The sequence below is a fragment of the Podarcis tiliguerta genome (assembly GCF_965153285.1).
Source record: "Podarcis tiliguerta genome assembly, chromosome: 10".
Lineage (NCBI taxonomy): Eukaryota > Metazoa > Chordata > Lepidosauria > Squamata > Lacertidae > Podarcis > Podarcis tiliguerta.
In genome coordinates this window covers 3,237,501-3,264,403 of record NC_139543.1, presented here as the reverse complement: position 1 = coordinate 3,264,403, position 26,903 = coordinate 3,237,501, and the positions used below count along the sequence as shown (strand labels likewise).

General features: G+C 42.1%; 3 protein-coding genes across 7 annotated transcripts in view; 1 reads left to right on the top strand and 2 right to left on the bottom strand.

Annotated features, from left to right (window-relative positions):
- Positions 1 to 2,496, top strand: part of INTS13 (integrator complex subunit 13) — a gene marked incomplete at its 5' end in the record, with an annotated part of 29,403 nt that extends 26,907 nt beyond the window's left edge. For all 5 annotated transcript variants that reach the window (XM_083399637.1, XM_083399634.1, XM_083399633.1 and 2 more), the window contains one exon: positions 1,336 to 2,496. In XM_083399637.1, coding sequence (XP_083255763.1) covers positions 1,336 to 1,375 — 40 coding nt within the window. In that variant the 3' untranslated portion in view covers positions 1,376 to 2,496. The remainder of the gene's footprint in view (positions 1 to 1,335) is intronic.
- The window catches only part of STK38L (serine/threonine kinase 38 like), a gene marked incomplete at its 5' end in the record, with an annotated part of 336,575 nt that overhangs the window by 142,809 nt on the left and 166,863 nt on the right, over positions 1 to 26,903 (bottom strand). The gene's annotated exons all lie outside the window — the stretch shown is intronic.
- On the bottom strand, positions 1,278 to 13,982 carry LOC310657996 (uncharacterized protein). Its single transcript, XM_083399391.1, has 4 exons — positions 13,585 to 13,982; positions 12,231 to 12,466; positions 8,950 to 11,045; positions 1,278 to 5,564 (listed from the first exon to the last, which is right to left on the bottom strand). The coding sequence occupies exons 1-4, from the start codon at positions 13,966 to 13,968 to the stop codon at positions 4,408 to 4,410; spliced, it is 3,873 nt and encodes a 1,290-aa protein (XP_083255517.1). The 5' UTR covers positions 13,969 to 13,982; the 3' UTR covers positions 1,278 to 4,407.

Genomic DNA, 26,903 nt, shown 5'->3' with positions numbered 1-26,903 from the left:
CCTAGTTTTTTGGGGGGGAAATAAAGGAAATTTTTTTTCCCTTTATTCCCCCCCCCAAAAGCAGGTCCGGGAAACCGAACCAGGTCGAGGAACAGCGGGGTGGCGGCGCTGCGCCTCCCTGCTGTCCCCCGAGCTTGTGGGGCTGGCCAATGTCTGCCTGGCGTGAGGGGCGCCCTGAAGCAGAGCGCCCCTCGCGCCAGGCAGCAGGCTGCTATCCGCAGCGTGGGGAGCGCTGCGGGGAACTCCTGGAGGGCTCCCGACGCTGCGGATGTATGCCTGGCGTGAGGGGCGCCCTGAAGCAGAGCGCCCCTCGCGCCAGGCAGCAGGCTGCTATCCGCAGCGTGGGGAGCCCTGCGGGGACCTCCCGCAGGGCTGCCTAGGGTGCGGACGTGTTCCCGAAGCGCCAGGCGCTCTGCTTTCAGGGCGCCCGACGCTCCGGGAAGCAGGCTGCTATCCGCAGCCTAGACATCCCTGCGGGACCTCCCGCAGGGCTGCCTAGGCTGCGGATGTCTTCCTGAAGCCTGGAGAGCGAGAGGGGTCGGTGCGCACCGACCCCTCTCGCTCTCCACGCTTCAGCGAAAGCCTGCATTCGCCCCATAGGACGCACCCAGATTTCCCCTTCATTTTTGGAGGGGAAAAAGTGCGTCCTATAGGGCGAAAAATACGGTAAGCTTTCAATAACTTATAATAAGACTTATAATAAACCTTAACACTAAACATACTATGTACAGAACATTGCACCAGAAGGAAAAGAGATAGAAAGAGAAAGTGAAACCCAGACTCCTTCTGGCCTATTTTTATAGTCAACATGACCTTGACAGAAGAGATAAGAGAACCAGTTTAAACCAGCTGTACTCAGCTTCTCTGAACGTATAACCCAAACATCATGAACTTTCTGCTTGCTTCTTTCACATAGAGAAGCTTCCAGAACCCTCTTGAATGAATTGGAATAGGAAAGATCACATCAGATCAATACTTTCTGCACCAAGAAATGGAAACTGACAATCAGAAATAGGGTTTTAGTAAGCAAAACAAAATTGGAATAAGCAAACTTGTTTCCCTCAGTTTATCTTATTCTTCTGCAGTCTCAAAATAATGATGAAAGGTTAAGAGACACACATGTGATTTTGGCAATTAGTTATGCATGCAGTTGGGTCAGGTTTAGTTTGGAATAAATATAGCATAAATATTTTTGAAACATACTAATCAATTTCGTTGTAAATAGAAAAATCTGGGGCGGGGGAATGCCAAATTTATTTAATTTTTTTTAAAAAAGTAATTACTAGAATGCTCTTAAGGCAAAATTTATTTATTTGTTTATTTGCTTTGTTTCAGAATGGAAACAACAGAAAATGGGAAAGCCAGCCGGCAGTGAAAATGGAATCTAAGAATTATATTTTGTTATGTTGCATAAACATTTTATTCTTGATTCAAATTGATTCAAACTTCAGTTGCTTTGATTGTTTTTTTCCTATTTTTAGCACTTTTCTATAAAAATAGAAAATCTCAATATTATATTAAATGTGTAAATCATTTGTCCCAAATCCCTTTTTACTCTAGGATCAAATAAAGCAAGACTTCATTTCCAACTAATAGTAAGGTCTTTATAAAAAAATGAATTTTAAAATGTTTTTGATTCCCTCTGGAGAAGCACGGTATTTTTTTTTACCTGGGTTTTGTTTTCAGGTGTGCTTTTAGATACATTAAAACTTTTTAGGAGATTGTACTTTAGGAGAGTGCTGCATAAAGACATTGGGTGTTGGACACAGTGTCTTGGTTTTAATGACAGAACCGTGATAAACTGTCTGGGTATGTTATAGAGCAACAATGGGCTCTTAATTCCATTAAAGAAGGGGCAGTTGAGGGTAACAGAGACCTGCCACACACAATTGTTTTGAGGCTAAAAAGATTATATAGCACATTCCGTAAATAAAATGCTATCTAAAATGCTGAACTGCTCATACCAGTCCTAGATAATAAGAAATATAGTTTTAAGTATGATTGTCCTTGATCAGTTGTTTGGGTTAGTTTGTGCAATTTAAAAATGTATTGCTATAGACGAGGCTGCAGATAATCTTTTGTGTATTAAATGGCACAAGAAACCTAAGTCTAAACTGGGCTATACAGAAAGACAGGCTGCAGCTGGTTTCATTGACAACATGGCTACAGGGTGTTTGTACAGTCCAGTTCACACTGGGCTCTCTCCATTAGTTCTCTTACTGCATAGTGGATATGAAGGCTGATTTATTAAGTAAAACCCTGTTGCAAAGGGGAATAGACACCCTGCCAACTATCACAGCTAATACCTGAGAAGGGGGAGTAGCCCTGCAACACTGTTAAAGCTATAAAGACAGCATTCTTTTGTGCTTTGTATACAAAGATAGTATTCTTGATTGCAACTCCGTATTGGCCAGCACAGCTTTGAATTGTGGGGTGATGGGAGAGGGAAGCATGAGAACAACTGTTTAAGAATAAACTTGGTTTTTCAGAAAAATATGTTATATGTCTAATAAGCCAAATTTTTGTTGGTGATGTTTATTTCTAAATTAAAACCACTCCTTGTTGTTTCAGCTACTTTTTGCTGGTTGTTAAAAGCACTTGGTCAAGCCAAAAATCAACACTCTGGCTCCTTCCTGGATTTTGAGACACTAATCCCCCTTCTGAATTTGACATCAAATTTGATTCTTTGACTAGCAGCCATTTCAGCATGTTAAATTAAATTGTTATCTATTATTCAGAAATAGGCCATGGTTCAGATATATAAAAACAAACTTCTTAGATGGGAAATGATTTCTGGTCCCAAATTGTGTGGGTGTGGCTTTGATTTAACTGTTAAGGTGTATTTGGTGTTAAGGGGTTTGTCAGCTTTTTACCTGCTTGTGTGTTGTAAAGGGGATGTTTGGTTCCAAGAGAGCATAATGGAGTTCAGTGAAGGCACTCAGAAATATTTCTAATTAGGCTGAGCAATCCTATATTAATCATTTAGCATTTTAGGCATGCCTGCTTTACTGGGATGGTTTAAGAATGATTAAATGGGAGGCATTGCCCTTTTCAGTTCTTACCTTAGATTACCCTTCAAGTCTTAAGCAATCTGTGGAAATTATTTTGTGTGAAGTAAAACAATGTTCCTTACTTATAACACCTTTAAATTAATACTTTCAAAACTGATAACATTGGTTTTGGGGAACCTGTGGCAGTCATAGCACAAGAAAAGACTAAGGATGGCTAGCTCACCCCAAGCACAAGTCTAGCCTGCTCCTGTGCTTCTAAAAGCAGACATTAGTATTGCCTTGGTGAGGAAGCTGTGGCCTTCTGGTTGTTGGAGTCATGGTTCCCAGCAGCCCCCAGCCAGCACAGGGAGTTGTTCCACAACAGCTGAAGGGCCACAGGTTCTCCATCTCAGCAGTAATCTAAATCTTTAATGGCTCTGAGAGAGTAAACATCTGCTAATGTCTACAGAGCAAGTTGCTGCACATGAAGCTAGTAAGAAGTTAATTTCTTTTATTTGTTGCATTTGTATTCCTTCAGTTCAAAGTGGCATGCATGGCCCTCGACACCTCAATATTATCCTTGCAACAACCCTGTGAGGTAGGCTAGGCGAAGAGTTTTATGACTCGCCCAAGACCACCCAGTGAGCTTAATGCCCAACTGGGGATTTGAACTCTGGTCTCCCAGTATTTCTTTGACACCATCTAGGCAAGAGAAAACAGTTAATGCCTACAGTATGCATCATGTTACAGCTTATTTAAAGGACTGGGTCTTAAGTGACATGGTTTCTTTCTTCCTGTTCCCTCAATCACATGTAAAAATTACATCAGAAGAAAGCAATTGTGTGGAAAAGTCCATTACGCTCATGCTGGATGAGAGGAGGCAATATTGGCATAGTTCTTCCTGTGCGACAATTTTATATTCTTAAGTTTACTAGATTGACATGGGATGGATGAAGCCATGGAACAGCAGCTGCCACACTATTCCCATCATAAAAACTGACACTTTAAAAAAGGATTTCCTGGCTTTGATTCATAACATTTAAGTGTTCTGCCAATAACTATCTACAGAAATTTTAAGAAAATAACATAACCATTAACACATCTACAGTACCTCTGTGAATACTGTTTTATTGTCCCAGGGAGTATATAAGAGATAAAACAGGTGGAAGTGGTGGTGTTTCTCATTGTTATTGGTGTCCTTGCCTGTGAAAAAGCAGCTTGTGTTTTTTCTAGGCTTTCTGTACATGGCAGATATTTGTGTTTACAATAAACACATTGCCTTATGTAGTAGGATTTTGTATCTAAACCTGTTGTACTTGGCATTTCTTTAGCTTCTTTGTTAATGTATCATCATTAATAATTCCTATATAATTCTATATAAGAATGAAAAAAATCCGCCCCTTCCAGAATAGCATTCTCAGTATAGGCTAGCTTTGGGATAATACCTTCTGGGACTAGTATCCTGGTGAGTCTGACTAGGTTCTTGCATTCCATAAAACGGTGGAAGTCTGTATTTTGGTGGTGGAGGTAGACCTGAGGCAACAAGATTTCTGTTTGTTCTGTAGATATGCTGAGGGGAAGGTGTTGGAACAGGCAACCATAACTGAGCTGATGGTGGGCTCTCTTGTTCAAGCATTGGTGACTTCCGGGATTTCAGCATATCCATTTCCAAATCAATGTGGCTGAAGAAGGGTCTTCCATGAGATGTTGTAGATTGTAATCCAGTTATTTTCTTGGGATGTCTACAGCAGTGCAAGGCAACTATCGGAGTCACTATAATTGTAATGCATACACTTATTAACAAGGAAGTAAAAATGTTTCTTATCCAGCAATGGTCAAATGTAGCCAAGGTGCTGTTTGATATCAGGGATTCATTCACTGGTTTTGTGATTGGTGAGCAGATTCCACCAAAAGCAACTTCTTCAATTCGATCAATTTTGTAGGCTGGCAACATTGCCTCAACAAAATGTGGATTTATATTTCCACCAGGCACTCTTAGTTTCCTCAGCACACCCTGGATTTCATCCCTTGCACATCCACTGGCCCTTGTGCAGAAACAGCTGTTGTACCAGGTGATCACAGTGGACCCGGGTTTCAGATCAAGTAGTGTCATATTGCCAGGACAGCCAGAAATCAAATACTTGGAAAGCTTCTCAAAAAACAAGTTAACTCTATCCCTGTCTCTCAGAAAGGAGTGGTAACTATTTTTTGTTCTTATGGTATAAGTATGACATGGGATAACGGTTGGCCTGAGTAGTATAACTGAGAGGGTATCGGATGTCCTCAGCCCTCCTGAATCGGTGGCAAAGAGTAAAAATTCCTGAGGTGAATACTGAAAATCGTGATCAAGTGGGTAACCATACATGGTTTGATAATCTGAATTAAACTGCAACCAGCTTTCCGCACCTGTTGGTGAACCATCGGCTGGGTTTATTTCAAGGGTCAGCTGAGTTGTATCTCCATCTTCCTGGTCATAAAATGTGTCTGGAGGTACTGAAAAGGAAAAATTGTGTCCAATTGTTGCTGTTATCCACTTAATGGCATTAACAACTCTTGGGGAGGTGTTTATTGGACCTACATAGGAGTGAAGGTAACAGAGAGGAAATATAAAAACCAAGTTTTCAGAAGTCTGACAAAAAATGACAAGAGGAATTTGTAAAATTTTTATGTCAATTTATCTGACAGAATTTTTCTGAGATAGGCCCTAGTGTCTCACCCCCACTAAGACAGCTGGCCTCTTGCTTCAGGTAGATCATCCCAGGTGTAATTCTGGCCAGTTCAATTCTGCTACATACACACCATAGAATTATAGAATCTTAGAGTTGGAAGGGACTCAAGGGTCATCTAGTCCAACCCCCTGCAGTGCAGGAATCTCAGCTAAAGCATCCATGAAAGATGGCCATCCAACCTCTGCTTTAGAACCTCCAAGGAAGGAGAGTCCACCACCTCCCGAGGGAGACGGTTTAACAGCTCTTATTGTCAGGAAGTTCTTCCTGATTTTTAGTTAGAATCTCCTTTCTTGTAACTTGAAGCCATTGGTTCAAGTCCTACGCTCCAGAGCAGGAGAAAACAGGCTTCTTCCATGTGACAGTCCTTTAGATATTTGAAGGTGGCTATCTTATCTCCCCTCAGTCTCCTCTTTTCCAGGCTAAACACACCCAGCTCCTCATAATGCTTGGCTTCTGGACCCTTGATTATACTAGTTGCCCCCCTCTGCACACCTTCCAGCTTCTCAACATCCTTCTTAAACTGAGATACTCAGAACTGGACACAATATTCCAGGTGTGGTCTGACCAAGGCAGAATAGAGTGGTACTATGACTTCCCCTGATGTGGACACTGTACTTTTGTTGGTGCAGCCTAGAATAGCATTCACTTTTTTTGCTGCTGCATCACACTGTTGACTCATGTTAAGTTTGTGGTCCACCAAAGTCCATAGATCCTTTTTACATGTACTGCTAGTAAGCCAGGTGTCCCCCACCCTATATTTGTTCATCTGGTTCTTCCTGCCTAAGTGCAGAACCTGACATTTGTCCCTATTGTTAGCTTGTGCCCAATTCTCCAGTCTATTAAGGTCATTTTGAATTTTGATTCTGTCTTTTGCTGCATTAGCTACCCTTCCCAGTTTTTGTCATCTGCAAATTTGATTAGCATCACCTCAATTTCTTCATCTAAGTAAATATGTTGAACAATGGGCCCATGACAGAACCCTGTGGCACCCCCTTGTAACTTTTCCCCAGGATGACGAGGAACCATTAATGAATACTTTTTGTGTTCGGTCAGTCAACCAGCTACAAATCCACCTAATACTTCAACCCACATTTTACCAGCTTCCTCATGAGAATATTGTGGAGGACATTGCCAAAAGCCTTACTGAAGTCATGGCATTCCCCATATCCACCAAGTTTGCAATTCCATAAAAAAAAAAAAGAAATCAGATTGGTCTGGCATGAGTTATTTTTGAGAAACCCATGCTGGGTCTTAGTAATCACAGCATCCTTTTCTAAATGCTTACAGACCGATTGTTGAATGATCTATTCTAGGACCTTTCCTGGTCAAGTTCACCAGTTGGTAGTTACATTTTCGAAGATGGTGACAACATTTGCCTGTCTCCAACCTGCAGGGACCTCACCTGCTCTCCAACATTCTCAAAGATCATGGACAAAGGCACTGAGGTTACATCCACAACTCCTTTAGTACCCTTGGATGCAGCCCTGGAGATTTGAATTCATTTAAAGTAGGTAGGGGCCACAGCTCCCTCCTCATCTATTCTGTTATCACCAGGTTGGGCATCACTTTCCTTTTGAGTGAAGACAGAGGCAAAGTAGGTGATGTTTGAAGTATATGATGTCCTCTCAAAGAAACCTGGGAGCTAATTTCTTAAGGATTCTGGGAATTGTAGCTCTGTGAGGGGTAAACTACAGTTCCCAGGATTCTTGGGGGGGGGGGTGTTTTAAAACATAGGTGTGTATGCAGCAGCCTTACTCTCCCTTGAAGGAAGTCTTTGCACTAGGATCCCTACACCCATCACGGGACAGACACCTGGGTGCTGTGCTCGAGGGAGGGGCTGGATGATTGTTCGGTGTTTAAGGGCCACTATAAGCCTGAAGACTCACAAAACATAACAATTATAGTTGTGACAATCTTCCATGCTTCCTTTTGTTTCCAAACCGCTTCTCACTGCTCAACACACATTGCACCCTTTACGCTGTTGTACAATATCATCATTCTGGCCCCTACCAAAAAATGCAAATTATGGAGAAGGTGGGGGGCTGGGGGGGGGGGGGAATACATGTGGAATATATGAAAAAATTGCTGCCCTGTTAGTTCAGCATATGACTGAATTGTAAACTGACTACAGACAGTTGACAGAAATGTGAAACGAACATAACTAAGCATTTCACTTGAACTGAGAGAAGAAAGCTTTTGCTTATTCAAGGTAATTGGTTTTATTACAGTAATGCTGCCACAAGTTCAAATCAGCCATGAAATGGGTAAAATAATTTGAAAGTATACAACAGATGGGGAGTGACTTGTTAACATCTGAGGTGACATGAGAATGGATGTGTATTTACTGCTCCTCATCTTGTCTGTATGCCAGGGCATTAAGCACACACTTAATAAAACCATGAAAACAATTTAAACATAATTAAAAATCACATTAAACTGGTAAAAAATAGCTTCAGTGTCAAAAATAGTCGTGACTCGTGGAACCTCCTAGCATCTCTGTGTGTGTTATGTGTCATCTTGACAGCTATTTCCCCTGAAAGGCCTGAGGTGTCGCAGCTGAGGAGGAATGGTCCCATTTGTACCACACATGGAGACTAATCTGCCGCTGTGTGAGAGAGAGGCCTCACCTTGTGCTGGCCCAAAGGCAAGAGTGGTACCCTATTTATCCTAAGCTCTTGGGAGACTTTTCTCACCTAAAAAGCATAGGGGTAGGGTGTGGATCTCTTCCTCCTTTTTGTGGCAACTGTTAATATTGCTAGTATTCCTATTTTGTTTTTGTTTGTTTAAAATGTTATTGGATAACTGTTAATTACTTGGGCCAAACCCCTGAAAATTAGTTAGAATGTGAGTTGTTGTGAGTGCCCCTTAATTCTTTGAACTAGGGCACACTTCTGAATATTTCTCATTGTCTAGAGTTTTAAGTCTAGAATGTACCTTTTAGCTAAGTACCTTTTAACCCTTTAGCTTGGGAACGCTTCCTTCTTACCGCCCTTCTATATGGTGATTTGGCTGTCATATTATTTTGCTTGCTTATTGTCTTTTGCTTACTTATTAAACTATACTGTACATTTTGTTCTTTTATTATGCTAGTCATGGGAGGGGGAGGGCTTTTGGTCAAAAGGAGATATATACATAAATTGAGGTTGTAGCAGTAGTAGCAATACTAATGAAACCTGGTGTGAGTTACTCACATTGGATCAAAATTTGACGCACCAATTTTAATAGCTTACCTTGGTATAAAGTAGTGACATAGAATCCAGTTTGTTTGGACATATCTTTATTGGAAGTAATAGTTGACTTTTCCAACAGTTCTAAAGTTAAGTCCCTGGTAATTTGCAAGTTAATTTTGGTTCCAAATGAGCTATCCAAGCTCAGATCACTTGTGTCTAGTTGTAAAGCATCAAAGCATGGCTTGTGAGTTCTAACAGCATTGCTGTCATAAGAGCCAAATTCATCTGTAGAAAAAGGTAACTTGGGGGTGCCAGCAAATTCTGTAGACCAGGTAGGCAGCAAAGCATCATAAGAATAACACTCTGATGATTGGCTCATTTTATAAGATGGATCACCTTCATGGAATCTGCTGCTTGAAACTGAAGCACTGGATGATGCATCATAACTTAAATGTTGTGTTTCCCACAGGAGAGTGTCCATCTGGGATGTGGTAGGAGCTAATAGTTTGGTTTTTGAAATTAAAAGTTTGTCTGTCTCTTGAACAGTCATAAAAGACTCTGATGCAAGTGTGTATATTTTAATTACCTGTTGGCTAACCTGTGTCCTTTCAGACAAGTTTCCCCCCATTGGTATCATATTACTATGTCCAAATGATACAGGGAATTCTGCTGGTGTTGATAATGATAAAGAGGGAGCCATTGCTGGAGTGTTGCTTGTTCTTGATAGAAATCCAAATTCTAGTGAATGGACAAATGGAGATATCCTGAATTGCTGACTGCTATGCATTGCCAAAGCTGAAGCATTGTTACTGTAATAGAACTGAGACGGACTTGTGTTGACCGGCAGTCTAAATTTGTGGACGGAAGCACCACTTATGCCTAGTGATGTAACACCAATCAAACTGAAGCCTATATTCCTGCTGGGCACATCAATCAGCGTTGTAGTTTGTGGTAAAGACATAAATGACTCTGAGACATGTTTGTAGTTGCTGAGTAGGTCTTGAATCTCGTAGCCACCATCTGATGAGAGCAAAGAAGCTACAACATTGGAAAATAGGACTCTAGATGATGCTCTTAAATTCATCAATGTTGATATGGATGGTAGAGGAAGATTTGCAACATATATGGTGTCTTTAGATAGTAATCCAGATGCTGTTAGCTGTGCATATGGGCCTGTATAATCGAGACTTCTTGTTAATTCCTCTGAGTATGCTGGAGATGCTGTTCTAGAAGCAGTTACGTCTGGTGAAACTGAAGTTTCCATGTTGTGAGCAGGTATTGAGGTCTGGGTTTTGCTCTTTGGCACAGAAAAATCTAAAAAATAGAGTGTGGAATTGTGCTTTGGCTTGTATTTTTTAGGCACAGAATACACATTTTGTTGTGGCACTTGAGACTGTAGTTCCTCCAATATTGTTGGTGTTCTGGAAGCCACTTTACCCTCAAATTCTGTTGATGGTGATATCAGAGAAGGTGAAAGTTCAGAAGAAAGCGACTGGAAAAAGCCAGATACTTGTGTTCTAATCTGACCATTCAGTAACATTTGAATGTCCGTGGACCCCAAGGCATCCATGTAAGTGGGGATAACTTCTTTTACAGCTTCATACAAAAGTGATGAACTTTCACTAGGTATTATAGCAGACTGTGTGTATACCATAGTAGCTGACAAAATTGTTAAAGACTCTATTTTGGTTGGTCTCAGTGCGAGTCCAGGGGTGGCCATTAATTGCCTCCTCTGCCGCTTTCCTAAATGATTTTTTCTATTGCCTTCTTTTTTAAGTATTCTCCAGCCAGCAATTTCATACCCCAGCAGCTGTGAGAGATGGTTTGACACCACATTGTGTTGTAGAATTTGTACTAATTCATAAAGCATAGTGAACACTCCAAACCCAACTGGCCAGTGGATTCCAACACAATGCTTTTTCATAGTGTTGAGGTATTGAATGTCTTCAGCTAATATGGTTAGATTCCAATAGTGTTTATTAAATGGGCTTTCAAATGAAGCAAGTGTCAATGAAGAGGGATGCAAATGGAGATAGTCTGCCATGGTGCAAACTAGATCTAGTCGCTTTTGAATTTCTAAATAATTTTCTGTATGAATTATAATCTCAGCAAAGGTGACCGACATTCCCATTTCACACAGAGCTGCAGAACAGATACTGAAAGCCCCAAAACATGTGCTATTAAAATAATTTGGCATTAAAAAGGGTTATCTTACTTATTTAGAAAAAAACATATAAACAGCATAATAATAAATCTCTGAACAGTACAGTATACGTAAAGCAAAATAGGCAGATCAAGTCAGCGATATGTAAAATCGAATGGTAGATTATCTATCTGAATAGGCTTGTTGAAATAAAGTTTGGAGTTGGTGTCTAAATTAATACAGTGAGGGTCCCTGCCTAATGTCAATAGGCAGGGAGTTATTAGGCATAGGTGCTGTCATACTGAAAAACTGACTCCTTACAACTGTGGAATGATTATTATACGGCACTTGTAATACTGCAAGCTCCATAGATCAAAGTGGTTGAGTAGGTACATAAAGGGCAAGGAAATCATTCAAGCAAACTGTCCCCAAACTGTTAAGGGCTTTAGGCACCAATAGAAAACCCCTGAACTTGGGCCGGGAACAGATCAGCAGCCAGTGTAGACCTTTGTGCAGAGGTGTAAATATGCTCTTGTCTTATTCCTGCAGCAGTCGTGTAGCAGCACTCTGCACTAACTGCAGTTTCTGAACCAATTGCAAAAGAAGCCCCATTGCAGTAATTACTGCATTTCAGTAATCTAAACTTGAAGTTACCAGCGCCTGGACTACTGTGGTCAAGTTATCCTGGTCAACAAACAACCCAAGCTGGAAAAGGCACTCCTAGTCAGCTGGCAGAGTGCTTTTCACCCCCTGGCAGTTATTCTAAGGGATGCCAAGGGTACTTATTTTATCTCTAATATTATTTAATAACTATATGAAATGTGTCTTTCTGTTTGAGGAAAGGGCTTGGATCTAGCAGAGGTTCTCTGAACGGAAGTGAAGGGAGGGGATTTATTTCCCCCCTGGTTTTCTGCAGTCATCTGTGCTGCTTCTCACTCTTTCAGAGGGTCTCCCAACCCTCCAGAGCAGATGGCAGGTATGGGGGCTGCAGGGAGAAGGAGGAGCTGAGACCTAAGAGGGCCTTGTTTTGCTGATGGAACCTTGAATCCAACCTGTGTCTTTTTCCAACTTTGTTCTGAATATGTTACACACACACACACACACACACACACACACACATTTGCACATAGTTCAGAATAAATGAAATAATGATCAATTTAATCAAATGCATTCCTTTTTGGAAATCACTGCAACTTACCTGTTATGCTGTTGGTCTGTGACCACTTCCTTTTCATGGACAAGAGCATCGTTGTGAACATGAATTGCAAAGTTTGCACCAGCTGTTGGTGTTTTCCAGCCACAAGACTCTCCATATGCAACTATAGTTAGATGGTATTCTCCACTCTCCTCCACCATTGGCAGTCCTTGAAGAGTATTTGTGTTAGGGTTATATTCCAACCACATTGGTAAAGCTGAACCACTAGCCAGAGTAACCTGTTTAATTATAAAAAAGATGTGGGCACAGGAGATGGAATGTAGTATAATCAAAATAATGAATAATAAAAAATATATTGTTTTCACAATCATCATATTAGATGCAACAGGGCTGTTTGTTTCAGATTCGTAAGATGTAAAAAATATATATTGGGTACTCTCTTAATTTTCCTGGTGTATGGACCTGCAGATGACTGTCTGAACAAGTGGATGGTGATGGGCGAATCCTGATTTTCACACTACAGCAGGACAACTAATTCTGGTCTTTCACAACCAGCTATTTCCTACTCATTAGCTCCCATTCAGGAAACACCTACCAGTCATTCTGGTCAATAACAAGCAATTTCTAGAACAAAGGAAGATTGCCCAGTCCCCATAATACTCTGAATAACTAGAGTTGTTCACGGCCAAACTAGATGTATTGTGAGCAGACCATCAAATAGTCATAAAGGGAAGAATATGAGTTGATTTCAAATGCTTCCCCCACCATTTTACAGTTTTTAGACTCTACCAGTTTTGATTAAAAAAAGCACCAGCAGAAGTCAGGTGCTTCCTCATCAGAAGTCAGAGTTACCACATCTAGTTCTACCTTAAAATGTGGTTGTTTAGACAACTAACCTGAAGCAACCTGTGTTGCAGGGCTGCCATTTCAGATTTTACACACGGGAGTGGAAGTTTCTCAGCAAGATGTAAAGGAACACTCTTAGATATAATTAAGATACTTATAAGGAAGCGAGCCTCAGGGAACACTGTGGGCTTTATTTCCAAGTATGCATTCGTGAGATAAGAATCATACTGATAATTGCTAAAAAGCTGCATATTTTAGAAGCAGTTATAATTTTGTATTTATACCTCATAAAAACTACATTGGTGTTATTGACACAAAACAACCATTGAATTAATTAGAACAATACTAATTCACTGTGCATAACCAACAGGTTGACCAAAATATCGGTGTTCCTGTGGTATACACATACAGGGAGAAATAACCCCCGTTTCCCTCTTTAAAGGGCATTCATGCCCTCCTGTTTTCCTGCAGCATATTTTACAACTGAACAAAACCATTTAAATAGTGTGACTGGTACCAGACAGAATTATTGCCAGCAATGCTACATTACCTTGTAGTGAGTTATTTTCCCTTGGAAAGCAAATGGTGATATGGGATAAGAAAAAACTCTCCCCGCAACTGCTCTTGCATCTTGAACTCCTTGCAAGGCCTGTATTTCTTCACATCTCCTATGCAGCAGTTCCTTGGCAACAGCAGCCGGCCTGATGGTGGTGAGACAGACCAGGGTGAGGAGCAAGGACAGAGCCATCGGAATTTGCCTCTGCAGCAGCAGCAAAGTGGCACCTGAGGAAAGACAAATGTCTGAAGCAGCCGTTCTTAGATAGGCTGTGTAATAATCAAGGAAGGTGGATGTGGTTGTCTCATCACAAAGGTCAGAACTGTAGAAAAATAAAGCATTGTTAAAGTTAACAAGGCAGGAACATTTGAAACCCATACAAGACTTACATAAGGTTTTTTTTACTTGAGAATCATCCTAACGTGTTTCCTTAAGAGATTATGATGGTGTTTCTCCAGTTCATTTCTCTTGTAATGATGAAGAAGGCCAGTTTGGTATCTAGGAGATGAAATGCTATACTAGGGCTCCCTGAGGGGGGTCTTCAACTAGCAGCTTAAAAACAAAACAAACAAAAATCCTCAAGTCAGTTTAGTTTAGCTGTTCACTGTCAATGATTTTTTGTATGTGATTCAGACTAAAGACATAAACTCAGCCTGAGCAAGTAAAATAAATCAGCCCTTTGTGTTAAGTAAAGGTAAAGGACCCCTGGATGGTTAAGTCCAGTCAAATTTGACTATGGAGTGCGGCACTCATCTCCGCTTTCAGGCCGAGAGAGCCGGTCTTTGTCTGCAGACAGCTTTTCCGGGTCATGTGACCAGCATGAGTAAACTACTTCTGGCACATGCAACACTGTGATGAGTGCCAGAGCGAACGGAAATGCCGTTTACCTTCCCGCCGCCGCAGTACCTCTTTATCTTGGGATGTGGGTGGCACTCTGGTTTAAACCACTAAGCCTCTTGGGCTCCCATTGCTTTGTCCCAGCTCCTGCCAGCCTAGCAGTTCTAAAGCATACCAGCGTGATTCATTTTTACGAGATTTGATAATCCCAAGAAAAATGGGAAACCACCCAAAATGAAACAAAACTACCAGAAATGTCTAATGAGTATTACCACCAGAATGCAAAACCAATAAAACTTCTCAAAAGAAGCAATAAAGCAAAGGTGCAAAAAACAAGGCAAATCAATGGAAAAGAAATGAAACCAGCAGAAGACGAACCCCAGATGAGGCCCATTCACCAGAAACTCATGAACCAGTGAGCACGAATATGCTAAGTGTTGGTTAATTTCGGGGTTTGTAGTGATTTTGGACTCCCATAAGTTGCCTGCTTGTTGGGTTTCTGATTGTCTTTTTATATTTGTTTCCAGTTTCTTGTGGCTATGCTGCTTCTTTTGGTTTCTGCTGATTTGCTTAATTTAGGGTGGTTTTGCTTGTTTCTTGCATTTTGTTGTTTTGCTTCTTTTACTTTGATTGGTTCTGGGGTTTTTGGTGAATTGTTTCTTTTCCCTTGATCTGGCTTGTTTTTCATGTTTCTTCTGGTATTGCTACATTTTGGGAATATTTATGGGTTTTTGTGTTTCTCGTGGTATTTCTTAAATTTTATGAGATTTGATAATCCCCCTAAACCAAGCCAAAACACCAGAAATGCAAAAATGAATCGTAGAGAAGCAGAACTACCAGAAACCAAACAAATACAAACCGAAGGAAAGGCAAATTATAATGAACTGACAAAAAAAGCTATTCATTAGAAAGCAAAAAAACTAATAAAGATGATGCAACACCAAAAGAAAGACAAAAGCCCATTAAAAACCTGTGAAATGAAGCAACATAGCAAGAAACAAAGAAAGCATCCAAACCTACAAAATGAAGCAATAACAAAAAAAAAAAAAAAAAAAAAACACCACAAAAAGGGGCAAAGTGTTGTAAAAAAAAGAGAGGAGGATTATGGTTGGGTTTGAGTTAGGGTTAGGTTTAGCGTTAGAGTTATGGTTCAGGTGAGGGTTACGGTTAGTGTTAGGTCTAGGGTTAAGGTCTGGCTTAATGTTAAATTAGGGTTAGGGTAAGGGTTACGGTTAGGATTAGGTTAGGGTTAAGTGTTGCCTACTGATCTGATAAATATCTATACTGTAGAAACCACATATTTTGTTGCAGGAGCCAAAGTGCCATGAAAATCTACTCCAGTCCAGCTCTAGGCCTAAGCCACACAGAAAGCCACATTTTTACAACAATCTGCACCAAGTGCCTGACAAATGCTGTACTGGAGCCCCTGTGGGACTCTAATATCTTGACAAAACTCATCTATACGGAAGGCTGACAGGCTTAATGAAGCAAAAGCTAGAAAACAAGAATCTTTTGAACCTCTTCCGAAAGTCATCATTTAGCTTTGATTGAAAGTGCTCTCTTGTGAGGCGCTTGTTAAAATCCAACAGACCTGGTGACTCTGGGGTTTAATGATCAATAAAACCGATTAAGGCTAAGGCGATTTTGATTGGGCTTCCTTCAGAGTGAGATGCAATTATCTGACAGGAGGTGTAATGCCTGAGAAGTGTCATACGCTTTTGGCAGGCTACAGAGGAGCAGGAGAATCCATCTACCTGAGTATCTTTATGGGCACACCATTGCAACATGCATTCGTCAGCTGAGAGCAAAGAGTAGATGACCATGCCAGTAATAAAATCCCCCCAGCCAGACACAGATGAATTGAGCTTTTTATGAATGCAGAATGGTTAGTGGAAGGTTTTCTCCCAATGTTTCTGCAGTGGCAGGGCTGTGTGACCTCCCTGGACACAGACGCAGATCAAGAGAAGCAGCACAGCCTGACCCTGACAGGTGCACATGCAGCTCATCAACTACAAATGATGTATGTCTGTAAAACTTAGCAAAGGTTTTCTTTCCACCCTCCCAAAAGCTGCTCCTAATTTCCTCTCCTTCACCTCATGATCCAGCAGTCAAAAAGAATGGCTGACTAGCTGTGGGAAAGGGCACTTCTTCAAAAATGATACTATAAGGCATAATCAATCAAATGATCCGGTGTGCACACACTATTTGAATGGCTTAACTTTTGGGGGTGCGGTCCCCTCAAATATTTTAGGGGGCAGAGACCCCTTGGTCTCCAGGAGTTGGCCCCTATGGGCAGAAAAAGGACTTTTGCACCAAGACTCCTTCTTCCTTTCATTCCACTTCCCCTTCAAATTGTCTTAGGAGAGGCAGCTAATAGTAAGCATGCCTAATTTGCATTTAAAATGATAATGAGAACTCCGTTTACCTTCCTGCTGCAAAGGTACCTAATTTATCTACTTGCACCAGTGAGCTCTCAAACTGCTAGGTTGGCAGAAGCTGGGACAGAAAAACGGGAGCTCAGCCCACTGTGTGGATTCTAACCGCCGACCTTACAATCAGCAAGCCCAAGAGACTCATTGATCTAGACCACAGCGCCACCCACATTCCACCCACATTAAAGGTGTGGTATGTACACAGCCTGAGACACAGTGCTTCAATATTTTTATTCATTCTGTAATTGTCATTATTTCAGACTCAGTCCCTCTCTCCGGACAGCCCAGGACTGGCCCAGTACATTTTGGCACCTGAAGCAAGCCACCCAGCAGGGCTCCTCCTTACAAAGAAAAATGGCTGAGGGAAGATCTACCTCAGGAACAAGGAGGAAGAAAGGTCTGCACTGGAATTTGCTGTCCCTGCGGACCCTGCCACCTGAGGCAGTCACCTCACCTGGCCCCTGGCCCTGCCCCCACAACTCTGAAAGGCAGGCAGGAGCATTCAGCAGCTCTCCTCTTCTCTCCTGAAAAAAATTAAACAGCCCCCAAGGCTGCAGCCTTTCTGTTGCTGACAATCTAGTCTCAATCAAGTGTTCATAACTTAAAACTTTCCCCATCCCTTGCTATTGTGCATTTGACAGAAGAGTCAATGCCTTAAGCTGCAATATGGGTACTTAAAAAAAATTAAATGAATCTGTCTCCATACAATTTATTTGACTTTCAAATGCTACCCTTCTTCCTCTGAGATAATGAGAATAATGTTGCAACTCTCCCCACAACACTTTCCGGAGAAAAGACAAGAATTTATCTTTTGACATCCTTCAAGATGCATTCTCTTCTCCCCGCCCCACAGCTTTATTCTAAAATAGGCAGCACCCACACAGTTTGCATTCTGCCAGGTCTTATTACATACCCTCCAACATCCCTCAGAAGAAAATAGGGACATTTCTCATTCCTTCCCAACTGACCCTCCTTGACCCCCCATTTTCTGTCCCCTACCCCCCTTCACATCATTTCCTATCAGAAGAAGGGCAAGTTCCGCCAACACATGCCCTCCACTGTCCTGAGAAAACCTCTTAATTTTTATTTTATTTTAGTAATACCAGGACCATCCCTGGAAAATTGGGACATTTGGAGGGTATGTTATTAGCATATCCAGAATGCAAGAGTCTCTCCCCCCCCCCCCCCCGTGAAAGGAGCTCATTAAATTAGCTTTGAATTCTGCAAATAGCAAACCACAGTAGCATGTTTCTGAACAACAGGTGCTGGAAACTGCAAGAGGGAAGAGTGCTGTTGCTCTTGGGACTGCTTATAGGAGGGTGAGCCAACTCATGTTCCGAGGGTTGCATGCAGCCCTTGAGGCCTTTTTTGGCAGCCCTTGGCAACATCTGATGCCCCCCTGGTGCGCAGCCCTCACACTGCCTTCCCACGGCCCACATACTGCCTTGTCACACGGGAGGGTCACGCAAGGGCAAAATTTGACCCCCCCCCCCGAAGCCCTTGCTTTGCCTTCCCAAAGTCAGGTAAGTGAGACGCCTGGCTTTGGGAAGCTGCCACAATGACTCCTCTTGTGGGCCATTTGGTATGAAAAGTTGGACCTCCCTGGCTTATAGGCTTATGTGGGCATCCCAAACTTTGGAGTTCTAAACTACCCCTTATTCTTATTTATGTAGCAGCATCAGCATATTAATAATCCCCCCGTTTCCCCATTTTTAAGTCCTATTCCCAGGCTTTCCTTGTTCAGGCTGCTGCCTGGTCACTGCATGCCACCTGAAAATTTGGATTGTCAATTCACACTCACAGTGATTAAATCAAAGTGCAAAAATATCTATCATGTAATTGCATTTTGTATTCAGTTGTGGACTGTTGACGCATGTCAATAGCCTGAGAAAAGAGTCAGATGGAAGCTGTGGCAAGCTTCACAAACACCAGCTCCAAAATTTGAAACTTTTCAAGTCAGAACAGCTGGATGAACCCACAGAATGAGGGAAATCCACTCATTCCTATTGCTTACAGTTCCCCTCAGTGACTTCAAAGAGTTCAGGAAACATACATGGTTCCTCCTCCACCACCCTGTGAGGTCGGTTAGACTGAGAGACAGTGTCTTTTTCAAGGTTATTCAGTGAGCTTTGTAGTGGGGATTTGAACCACAGCCCACCATATCCTAGTCTTAACACTCTCAACACAGGACATTGGTTCATTTATATCTTACCCTCTGCTTCCAAGTAACCAAACTGCGTAAATAATGCAAGTCATATCGAGGCTACTCGTTTTTATTTATTATAAGACTTAATGTACTGTTGCCAGAGATTAATGTTTCCGGAGATCTTGATAAAGATTACAAAATAGTAAGATATACCCAATAGTTTCAACCTCCTCTCAATCACAGGGACCAGTAGTCAATGGCAGTGCGGTCTTTGTGAGGCTGTATTGCTCTCTCAGCGTCACTGCTGCATCACAAGAGGTGAAGGGGCAAGGCAGCAGGAGCTCAGCACTATGTTGGCGCAGGGCATTGGATTGGCTCCACCACTGCGCCACCACTATGCTGAGCACCCAGGGTTGACCCACCTCAGGCAGCAGATTCCACAGGGGCAGCAGATCCAGCCTCCAAGGAGGGCATCACCTGCTACCGCCATTGCCACTGCCACTGCTGCAGTGGCAGCAACTCATTGGAGGCCAGAAGTACCTTCTCCTTGGCCCCCTCCCCCCCAAAATACCACCTCTTCAGTGACCTTCTGGCAAATAGGTGTTGCTGCTGGTCTCCTCCCACCCTTATTCCCAATGTAGATCTTTATGCCCCCTCTTGTTTGTGACGTAGCTCTTCACACACTCTTTCTTCCCTCAGTGGGTGCCATTTTGGGGTTCCCTGCAGTTGCTGTGAGCATGCTGCTGCCTTCCTGATTCAGTAAGTGGCAGCGCAGTTTTGGGAAGCCAGGAGAACAAACAACCCTGTAACCCACACTGGGTAGCCAGCAACTACCGACAAGAGCATTTGGAAGGATATGAGTGCAGGGTGAGTCTTTGTGGGTCGTAGTGTTGCTGAGTGTGAGTAGTTTGGGTACGAGTGGTTGATTGGTGGAGATATTGTATGAGGTGGGGAATGAACCCTGCTGGATTAGGCCAGACTCCCATTTAATCCAGCGTCCTGTTCTCATAGTGGCCACAGGCAGAACCTGAGCACAACAACCCTCTCACCAACTGCAACAACTGGTATTCAGAGGCATAAGGTCTCCAACAGTGGAGGTAAAATATAGCCATTGTGGCCAGTAGCCATTGATTGATAAATTCATGAAGGATAAGGCTACTTCTCTTTTAAAGCCATCCATTGGTTGCAGTGGCTGTGTGAGAGTGAAATTGTGTCAGTGGTTGTGTGAACAGCATGCTTTTTATATTGGTTGGGAGTTAAAGATCTAAACAACTTAAATCTTAGTTGTCTAGATATAGATATCATGTAAAGTAAAGGTAAAGGGACCCCTGACCATTAGGTCCAGTCGTGACTGACTCTGGGGTTGCGGCGCCCATCTCGCTTTACTGGCCGAGGGAGCCGGCAGACAGCTTCCGGGTCATGTGGCCAGCATGACTAAGCCACTTCTGGCAAACCAGAGCAGCGCACAGAAACACCATTTACCTTCCCGTCGGAGCGGTACCTATTTATCTACATGCACTTTGACATGCTTTCGAACTGCTAGGTTGGCAGGATCAGGGACCGAGCAATGGGAGCTCACCCCGTCGCGGGGATTTGAACCGCCAACCTTCCGATTGGCAAGCCCAAGGCTCAGTGGTTTAGACCACAGCACCACCCGCGTCCCTAGATATCATGTACTTGGGTTTAAAGTAACTCATTTGAGTTTATCATTTTTATCACTGATGTTCTATAATGTGTTTTTAATGTTGTACACCACCCTGGGATCTTTTGATAAAGGGTGGTATATAAATCGCTAATAATAATAATAATAATAATAATAATAATAAAGATTTGTCTTTATTGTAAACTGCTTCAAGCTCTGTGTATTCATTTGTCAGCAGGTGGTGCTGCTGCATCTTTCTGTTCTCTAGAGTTGATTACATCCTCACCGAGAAGGGGGAAACTATATAGTATAAATGGAAGCAAACCTATGTCCTTGACACTGACACCTCAGTGAGGACATGTGATTTATTTTGTGAGTGTGCACTTGTGAACTACATCACACAGAATGCTGGGACAAGAGTTTTAGGAGCCAGGACAAATTTCCAGTGTTTGTAGTAATGCTGCTGTGATAATATCTTCTCCAGTGACACCCCAATATTGATCTGGACATATACATTATTTTATTTAATCAAATGCCACAGCGGGAGATGACTCAGGCACAAATGTTGCTTATAAATGCTGAAAAGGCTTGCTTGATATGAAGTGAAATGGAAATGATAATAACACAGGTTGGTTCGTCAAGCATTTCTCATTTGGAGAATTTGGAATATGTTGTGCCGGGGTGTTCCTGAACTCCCATTATCACTGAACATTGGGCATAATGGCTGGGGTTGATGAATGTAATACAGAAAGAATGCAGAGGTTGCCATATTGGCTACCCATGATTTAAAGTCCAGCAGCTTCTGGAAGGCCAGAGAATTCACATCACCCTATTACAGAGCCACACACTCCTTGGAAGGACCAGGGCTATGGGTGTTAGTGTTTTTAAGTGACTTTCAGGCTGCAGACCTATACTCACTTACCTGGAAATAAGCTCCATTAAATTTCCCCGAACATTTTTGTTAGCTGGCAGTGGCTGCTGCTACAAGTGAGGTGGCAGCAAGCAGAACTTCCCACTTGATAGATCAGCCACCATTACAATCTTCAGATGCAACATTGTGCTGGATAACTGTGGGGAGAAGGAAATGGCGGCTTCATCACACACACACACACACACAAAAGAGACAGACACCAGTGGCAACTTTCATTAGTGACAACTTAGCCAGAGCTGAGTTAGCCACCTGCCCAATGGCTAATTTTGGATGGTCTTTGCTTAGCATTCTCTTCTACTTAATGACCTGAGCATAGATCATTTCATGCCAAGCCTTTCTGCCTAATAAATAAATAAATCCATAAAATGGCCAGACAATTGAACTTGCTTGTAAACTGAAGAAACCAAAGAATGTTTTACAGCAAATATTTCAGCAATCTTTGATGATGATAATAAAACAATTGGAAAGCAAAACACTGGCAGAAACCTCAAAGTGTACATGGGGGGAAATGTTTGAAATGTATTGTGATAGGCTATTCTGCAAGACAGCAGTTATCTAGGCAGAAGAAATAAATGGTTCACAGAGTACAGAAAAACATATTCAGCGTAGCAAATGAAAAGGGGGAAAGGGGAAAAAAGGGCAGGAAGCTGCAAGCCTTATCAGTCACTTAATTGCCTGATTTTCTATATGTCACTGAATATTCTGTTTTATAAAACAAGCACCAGCTCCTCATTCAACCTTTAAAGATGCCACTTAGAACCAAGCAAAGTATTTCAGAAGAATTCCCTGAGATATCATTTCATCGTAACACATTCATGCCCCTCTTCCGGAAGGGTTCTTATCATCCTATGTTATCCTAGCTGCATTGTGTTTTAAAAGTGCTACTTTTCCGATTGCATAATCCATTACAGAAGATTTTCCTTAGATACATACCAATATAGAACAATTCTAGACTAGGGATAGGGGAGAGATGTGATTCAGGTCACATTTAAAACTGAATCAATGAGATTTGCACTTTCAGAAATAATATGAAGCTGTCCTTCAAAATTTGCACTAACCTTAATTTTGCAAAAATGTTCTCCAGCCAAACCATCTTCACAAGAATGCATGAATATTGAGGAAATGTGCAATGGCACATGTTAGTGACAATAACATGCAAAAATGTGTATATTAGTCAAAATTGCACACGAAAATCTGTTTATTAGGAGAAATTCACACTAAAATCAAGATGAATTTTCAAAATGACTTAAAAAAACCCCACAAATTGCTGTTAAAAAGTGGAGAACTGAATTTAAAGTGGGAAAAATGAGAAACTGAGAGAACCCAAACTGAAAGAGCATTTCATCCCTACACCTGACATAACAGCCCTGCTGAAAAGTGTGTCTGAATGCCCTTGGGGCCCATTCTGCTCCCTTAGCATGTTCAATCGAATATTTGAAAGAGCCGATGCTTGTACCATAGAGTAGGAAACCTCAGGCCCGTGGCCAAAATAGGACTTCTATCAAACATTCCAAATCCACATGGAACAGGGAGAACTGGCATGGGCAAGAACGATTACATCCTACAATGCCCAGTTATGTGTCAGTGCAAATGAAAGGATGAGATCCTTCAGGTACCCTGGTGCCAGGCTGCTCAGGTTTTGAAAGCTCAAAACCAGCCCTCAAATTAAAGTGAATAGGAACTAAAAGGGAAATGTTTGATGCCTGCATGACAACTGGTGCAGTTATGAAATGATGCAGTTGTTCCTTACACTGAAAATGAATGACCTTATTTATATTCCCGCCAATAGGGTTGTCATACGCCCGGAATTTCCCAGACATATCCAGAATACTGCAGCTGGAAGCAGTGTCTGGGTGGAAATTGTTAAAATGTCCTGGAAAATACAGACGTATGGCAGCCTATGATGGCAGTGTCGTTTTTGACGATTTCCCTTTAAAAATAGCCCCAAAACTAATTCTTCTTCTTTTGCGAATTTGGCAAGAAAGCCCAACAATTTTTCTATCCGGATGTTCACTATTTGAAATATGGCAACCCTACATCCAAATATGTTGTTGTTGGCATCTGTCTGTCTCAAGAGACAATGGAGTGCGCCTCCAGGGGTGAAATCAAACCACTGTGTTAGCAGCGCTGAAGTGACCTCCCTGGGGCGGAAGGAGGTCCTGGGCTGCCCAGAAGATCAAACCCTCCTCTTGGCCTGACTGATCTGGTTCAAATGAAAGCAGAGCAATAGGTTCCAGCTGCAGGAATTGCTGAAAGGAGGCATCCAGATGCCATCCAATGGTCTTAGGGACTCCACTCTGGATTTGTGTAGGGTTTCCTCCTTAGCCTTTCTTCTCCCTAAGAAAAACCACAAGGCAGGGGAGGTTTAGGATCAGAGTTTTCCTTTTCCTAGATGGGTTACCTTCTCAGGTTGATGAGCCTCACCTGCCTCTCACTTTCCTCTACGATAAATGGTTACCGAACGTAAATCAATAGGCAAAGCTAGCAGCCTTATTCAATTCATTTTTAAACTGTGGGCCTTCAATGCACTAGTTCCTAAGAATTTTAGAGGTCAATATCAGAATGCTGGTTTGTGTCTACAAGACAGCTGGGAGCTATGCTGCAGCACAGGAGCTTCCACTCATAAATGCACATGAGGGTATGTGCCATCACTTTCTGCACCAGGCAACCTTCTAGGGTGTTTCCCATCTAGTTCAGATAACAGTAGTCTAGACATCAGGGCCAGCCCAAAACATTTTGGCGCCTGAGGAGACCCACAAAATGGCACACCCACCCACCAGGGGAGAAGGGAGTGAAGATTTATATTGGGAACAAGGGGGAAATCAAGTCAAAACCTTGCTTGATGGTTGAAGTGGGCCATTATGGGGAGAAAGGATTTGGCAGAATACCTAAACCGCAGCTAGGAAGTCAAATCATGTGCAATACTGGCACTTTTCTTGAAATTAAAACAATGTCCAAACACTTGTTAAAATATTCAAAAAGCTTTTACTTGAAGAACACATAGCTAAAGTAGAATATATGCAGAGTATTTACATTCACATGCTTATCCCAGCATGGGCTGTTTTTTTTTTCTGAGCTGAAGATTACAGTTTCTTCCTTAAACACTCAAACAAACTGTGTCTTTCTCTCTTTCAGTCCAGCCCAGCCATGCAATTCCTTCAGAGAGGTTTCCATGTTCTCCTTCCAGCAGACCTCTCCTTACTGCTTGGGAAAACATCCACTTTTCTACTTCTTTCTGTCACATACATTCACACAGAAGCATGAGCACTCCTCTACTGTGTTTAGAGAGAGAATTATCTAGCACAGTCACTTCTTCAGTGTTCATGGAGATGCAGACATTACAGTCAAGTCACTCACACACAAAACAAAATGGAGAATGTATTAAGATACCTCCCATGTGACCAGAGGTAACCAAACAGATGAGAGTTACTGAGGAACATTCCAGAATGAAACACACAGTAATGCGTTTAAGCATTCCCAATTTCAGTGAATCAAATCACCATGCTTAGCAAAGGGGCCCACTCTGGCTCATGTTGGGTGGGTGCAGAGCTCAGAAAACCCTGAGGGCAACCCCACTGTTTCCTCCTTAAGAGTGGGAAGAGACCAATAGTACCTCCTATTTGCTGAGAGGCTGCTGTAAAGGTTGCAATGGGGAGCTGCCTCCAGGAAGCGCACATTGCTGTCACTGCAGCAGAAGACGATACATTCCTTGGATGCCGGATCTGCTGCCCCTGTGGATTCTGCCACCCAAGGCTGTCACCTCACCTTGCCTCATGGGTGGGTTGGCCCTGCTAGACATGAGTCTTCAAGTTCATGAAGGCATGAATATGGGCACCAAGTCTATAGCAACTACCATTAACTTGATCAACAAGCCACTTATCTAAGTTTCAGTTCAACAAAGATCCTTGTTGTGGACGCAAGTGTTTTCCCTGAAACCTTTATTATAAGCAGTGGAACATTGCACAATGTGAATTTATACAAGGCAAAATGTGAAGTACATCCTAGCCTAAGGAAAACCAAAAGATTTTCAAAAACACTAGCAAAAATTCCTCTAGAGGTCTTTGCACATCTCAAAAAGGGCTTGCAGCTGACAAATATAAGCAGCAAACAAACATTTGTTCACTTATCATGTATTTTACATGAGAGGAAGCAAAATAGCAGAATAGCAGCATTGGAGTTTTTCTATAACACTTACTTCCAAACTGCTTTAATGTTTCACCTCTCAAAAATGTGGACATCATCCTGAGTTTGTGTTTCAAGGTCTTGCAACATGAAATGTGTAGGTGGTTCACTCTAAAATGAGATTTAACAGTGAGCTTACCCAGCAAAATCCATTCCATTTATTGAATCGTGAAGTAAAGATCAGTGCTCATAGCCATCAAGAAGCTCAGTTCCTTTATAGTTATTTATAGGCAAGACATTTTTAAAGTGATATAAACACAAGGGGGGGGGGGGCCTTTAGACTGCAAAAGAATAATTTTGTTGAAAATAAACTTGTATTTAAAAAATGAAACTTCTACTCTCTTTGGACACAGTTCCCCCTCTCCCTACCCAAAGCATACCATTAAATTGCAAACTCTAGGGGACAGCATTTGTTAAACAAAACGTATTCCAGGACACAACAAAATAATTACTTAAATGGAGTCCTTCAGAAATTGTTTCTAGGACTAATTATCTTTTTGTTCAGCTGAGACTTGAAAAGAGAGTGGGTAAGCTAATAAACATTTAAGATTGCATTTTTATATCTAAGCCTAACAGATGCAAAACAATTAATGTAACCTAAATCAATTATTTACAAACAATTAGCTGCAATAATAGGAGCACTGCAGAAACATCTCCTCATACTGGGCACAGACCATGCTAAGTTAGATTGCTTCATTGCTTGCAGTTTCCTTAACTGGCTGAGTTGGTGTGATGGCATTGACCAGTTCAGCTACTCAGAGAACAAACCTACAAGCAATGGAATGGTTTGAGTCCAATTACCGTGAGAAGGGAGGTTCTCAGTTTGGATGGAACAGTGGATGAGGAAGCTTTATGGGGCAGATTAAACTTAACTTCCTGACCTGGGAGGAAACTCATTGGCCATGCTACCACTCATGCACTTTTTTGGAGGTAAAACCTCAGCGCCTAGGACTTGCCGATCAAGAAGTCGGCCGTTCAAATCCCCGCGGCGGGGTGAGCTCCCGTCTTTCGGTCCCAGCTCCTGCCCACCTAGCAGTTCGAAAGCACCCTTAAGTGCAAGTAGATAAATAGGGAAGGTATTATAGCGGGAAGGTAAACGGCGTTTCCGTGTGCTGCGCTGGTGCAGGCGCGCCAGAGCAGCTT

Bases quoted from the DNA above. Each gene is read 5' to 3' on its own strand.
- LOC310657996 (XM_083399391.1), bottom strand. From the start codon at position 13,968: ATGGGTTTCAAATGTTCCTGCCTTGTTAACTTTAACAATGCTTTATTT. The intron at 12,467-13,584 runs GTAATGTAGCAT...ATAATTAAACAG, and splicing joins GGAAAATAACTCACTACAAG to GTTACTCTGGCTAGTGGTTC. The intron at 11,046-12,230 runs GTAAGTTGCAGT...TGGGGCTTTCAG, and splicing joins ACAGACCAACAGCATAACAG to TATCTGTTCTGCAGCTCTGT.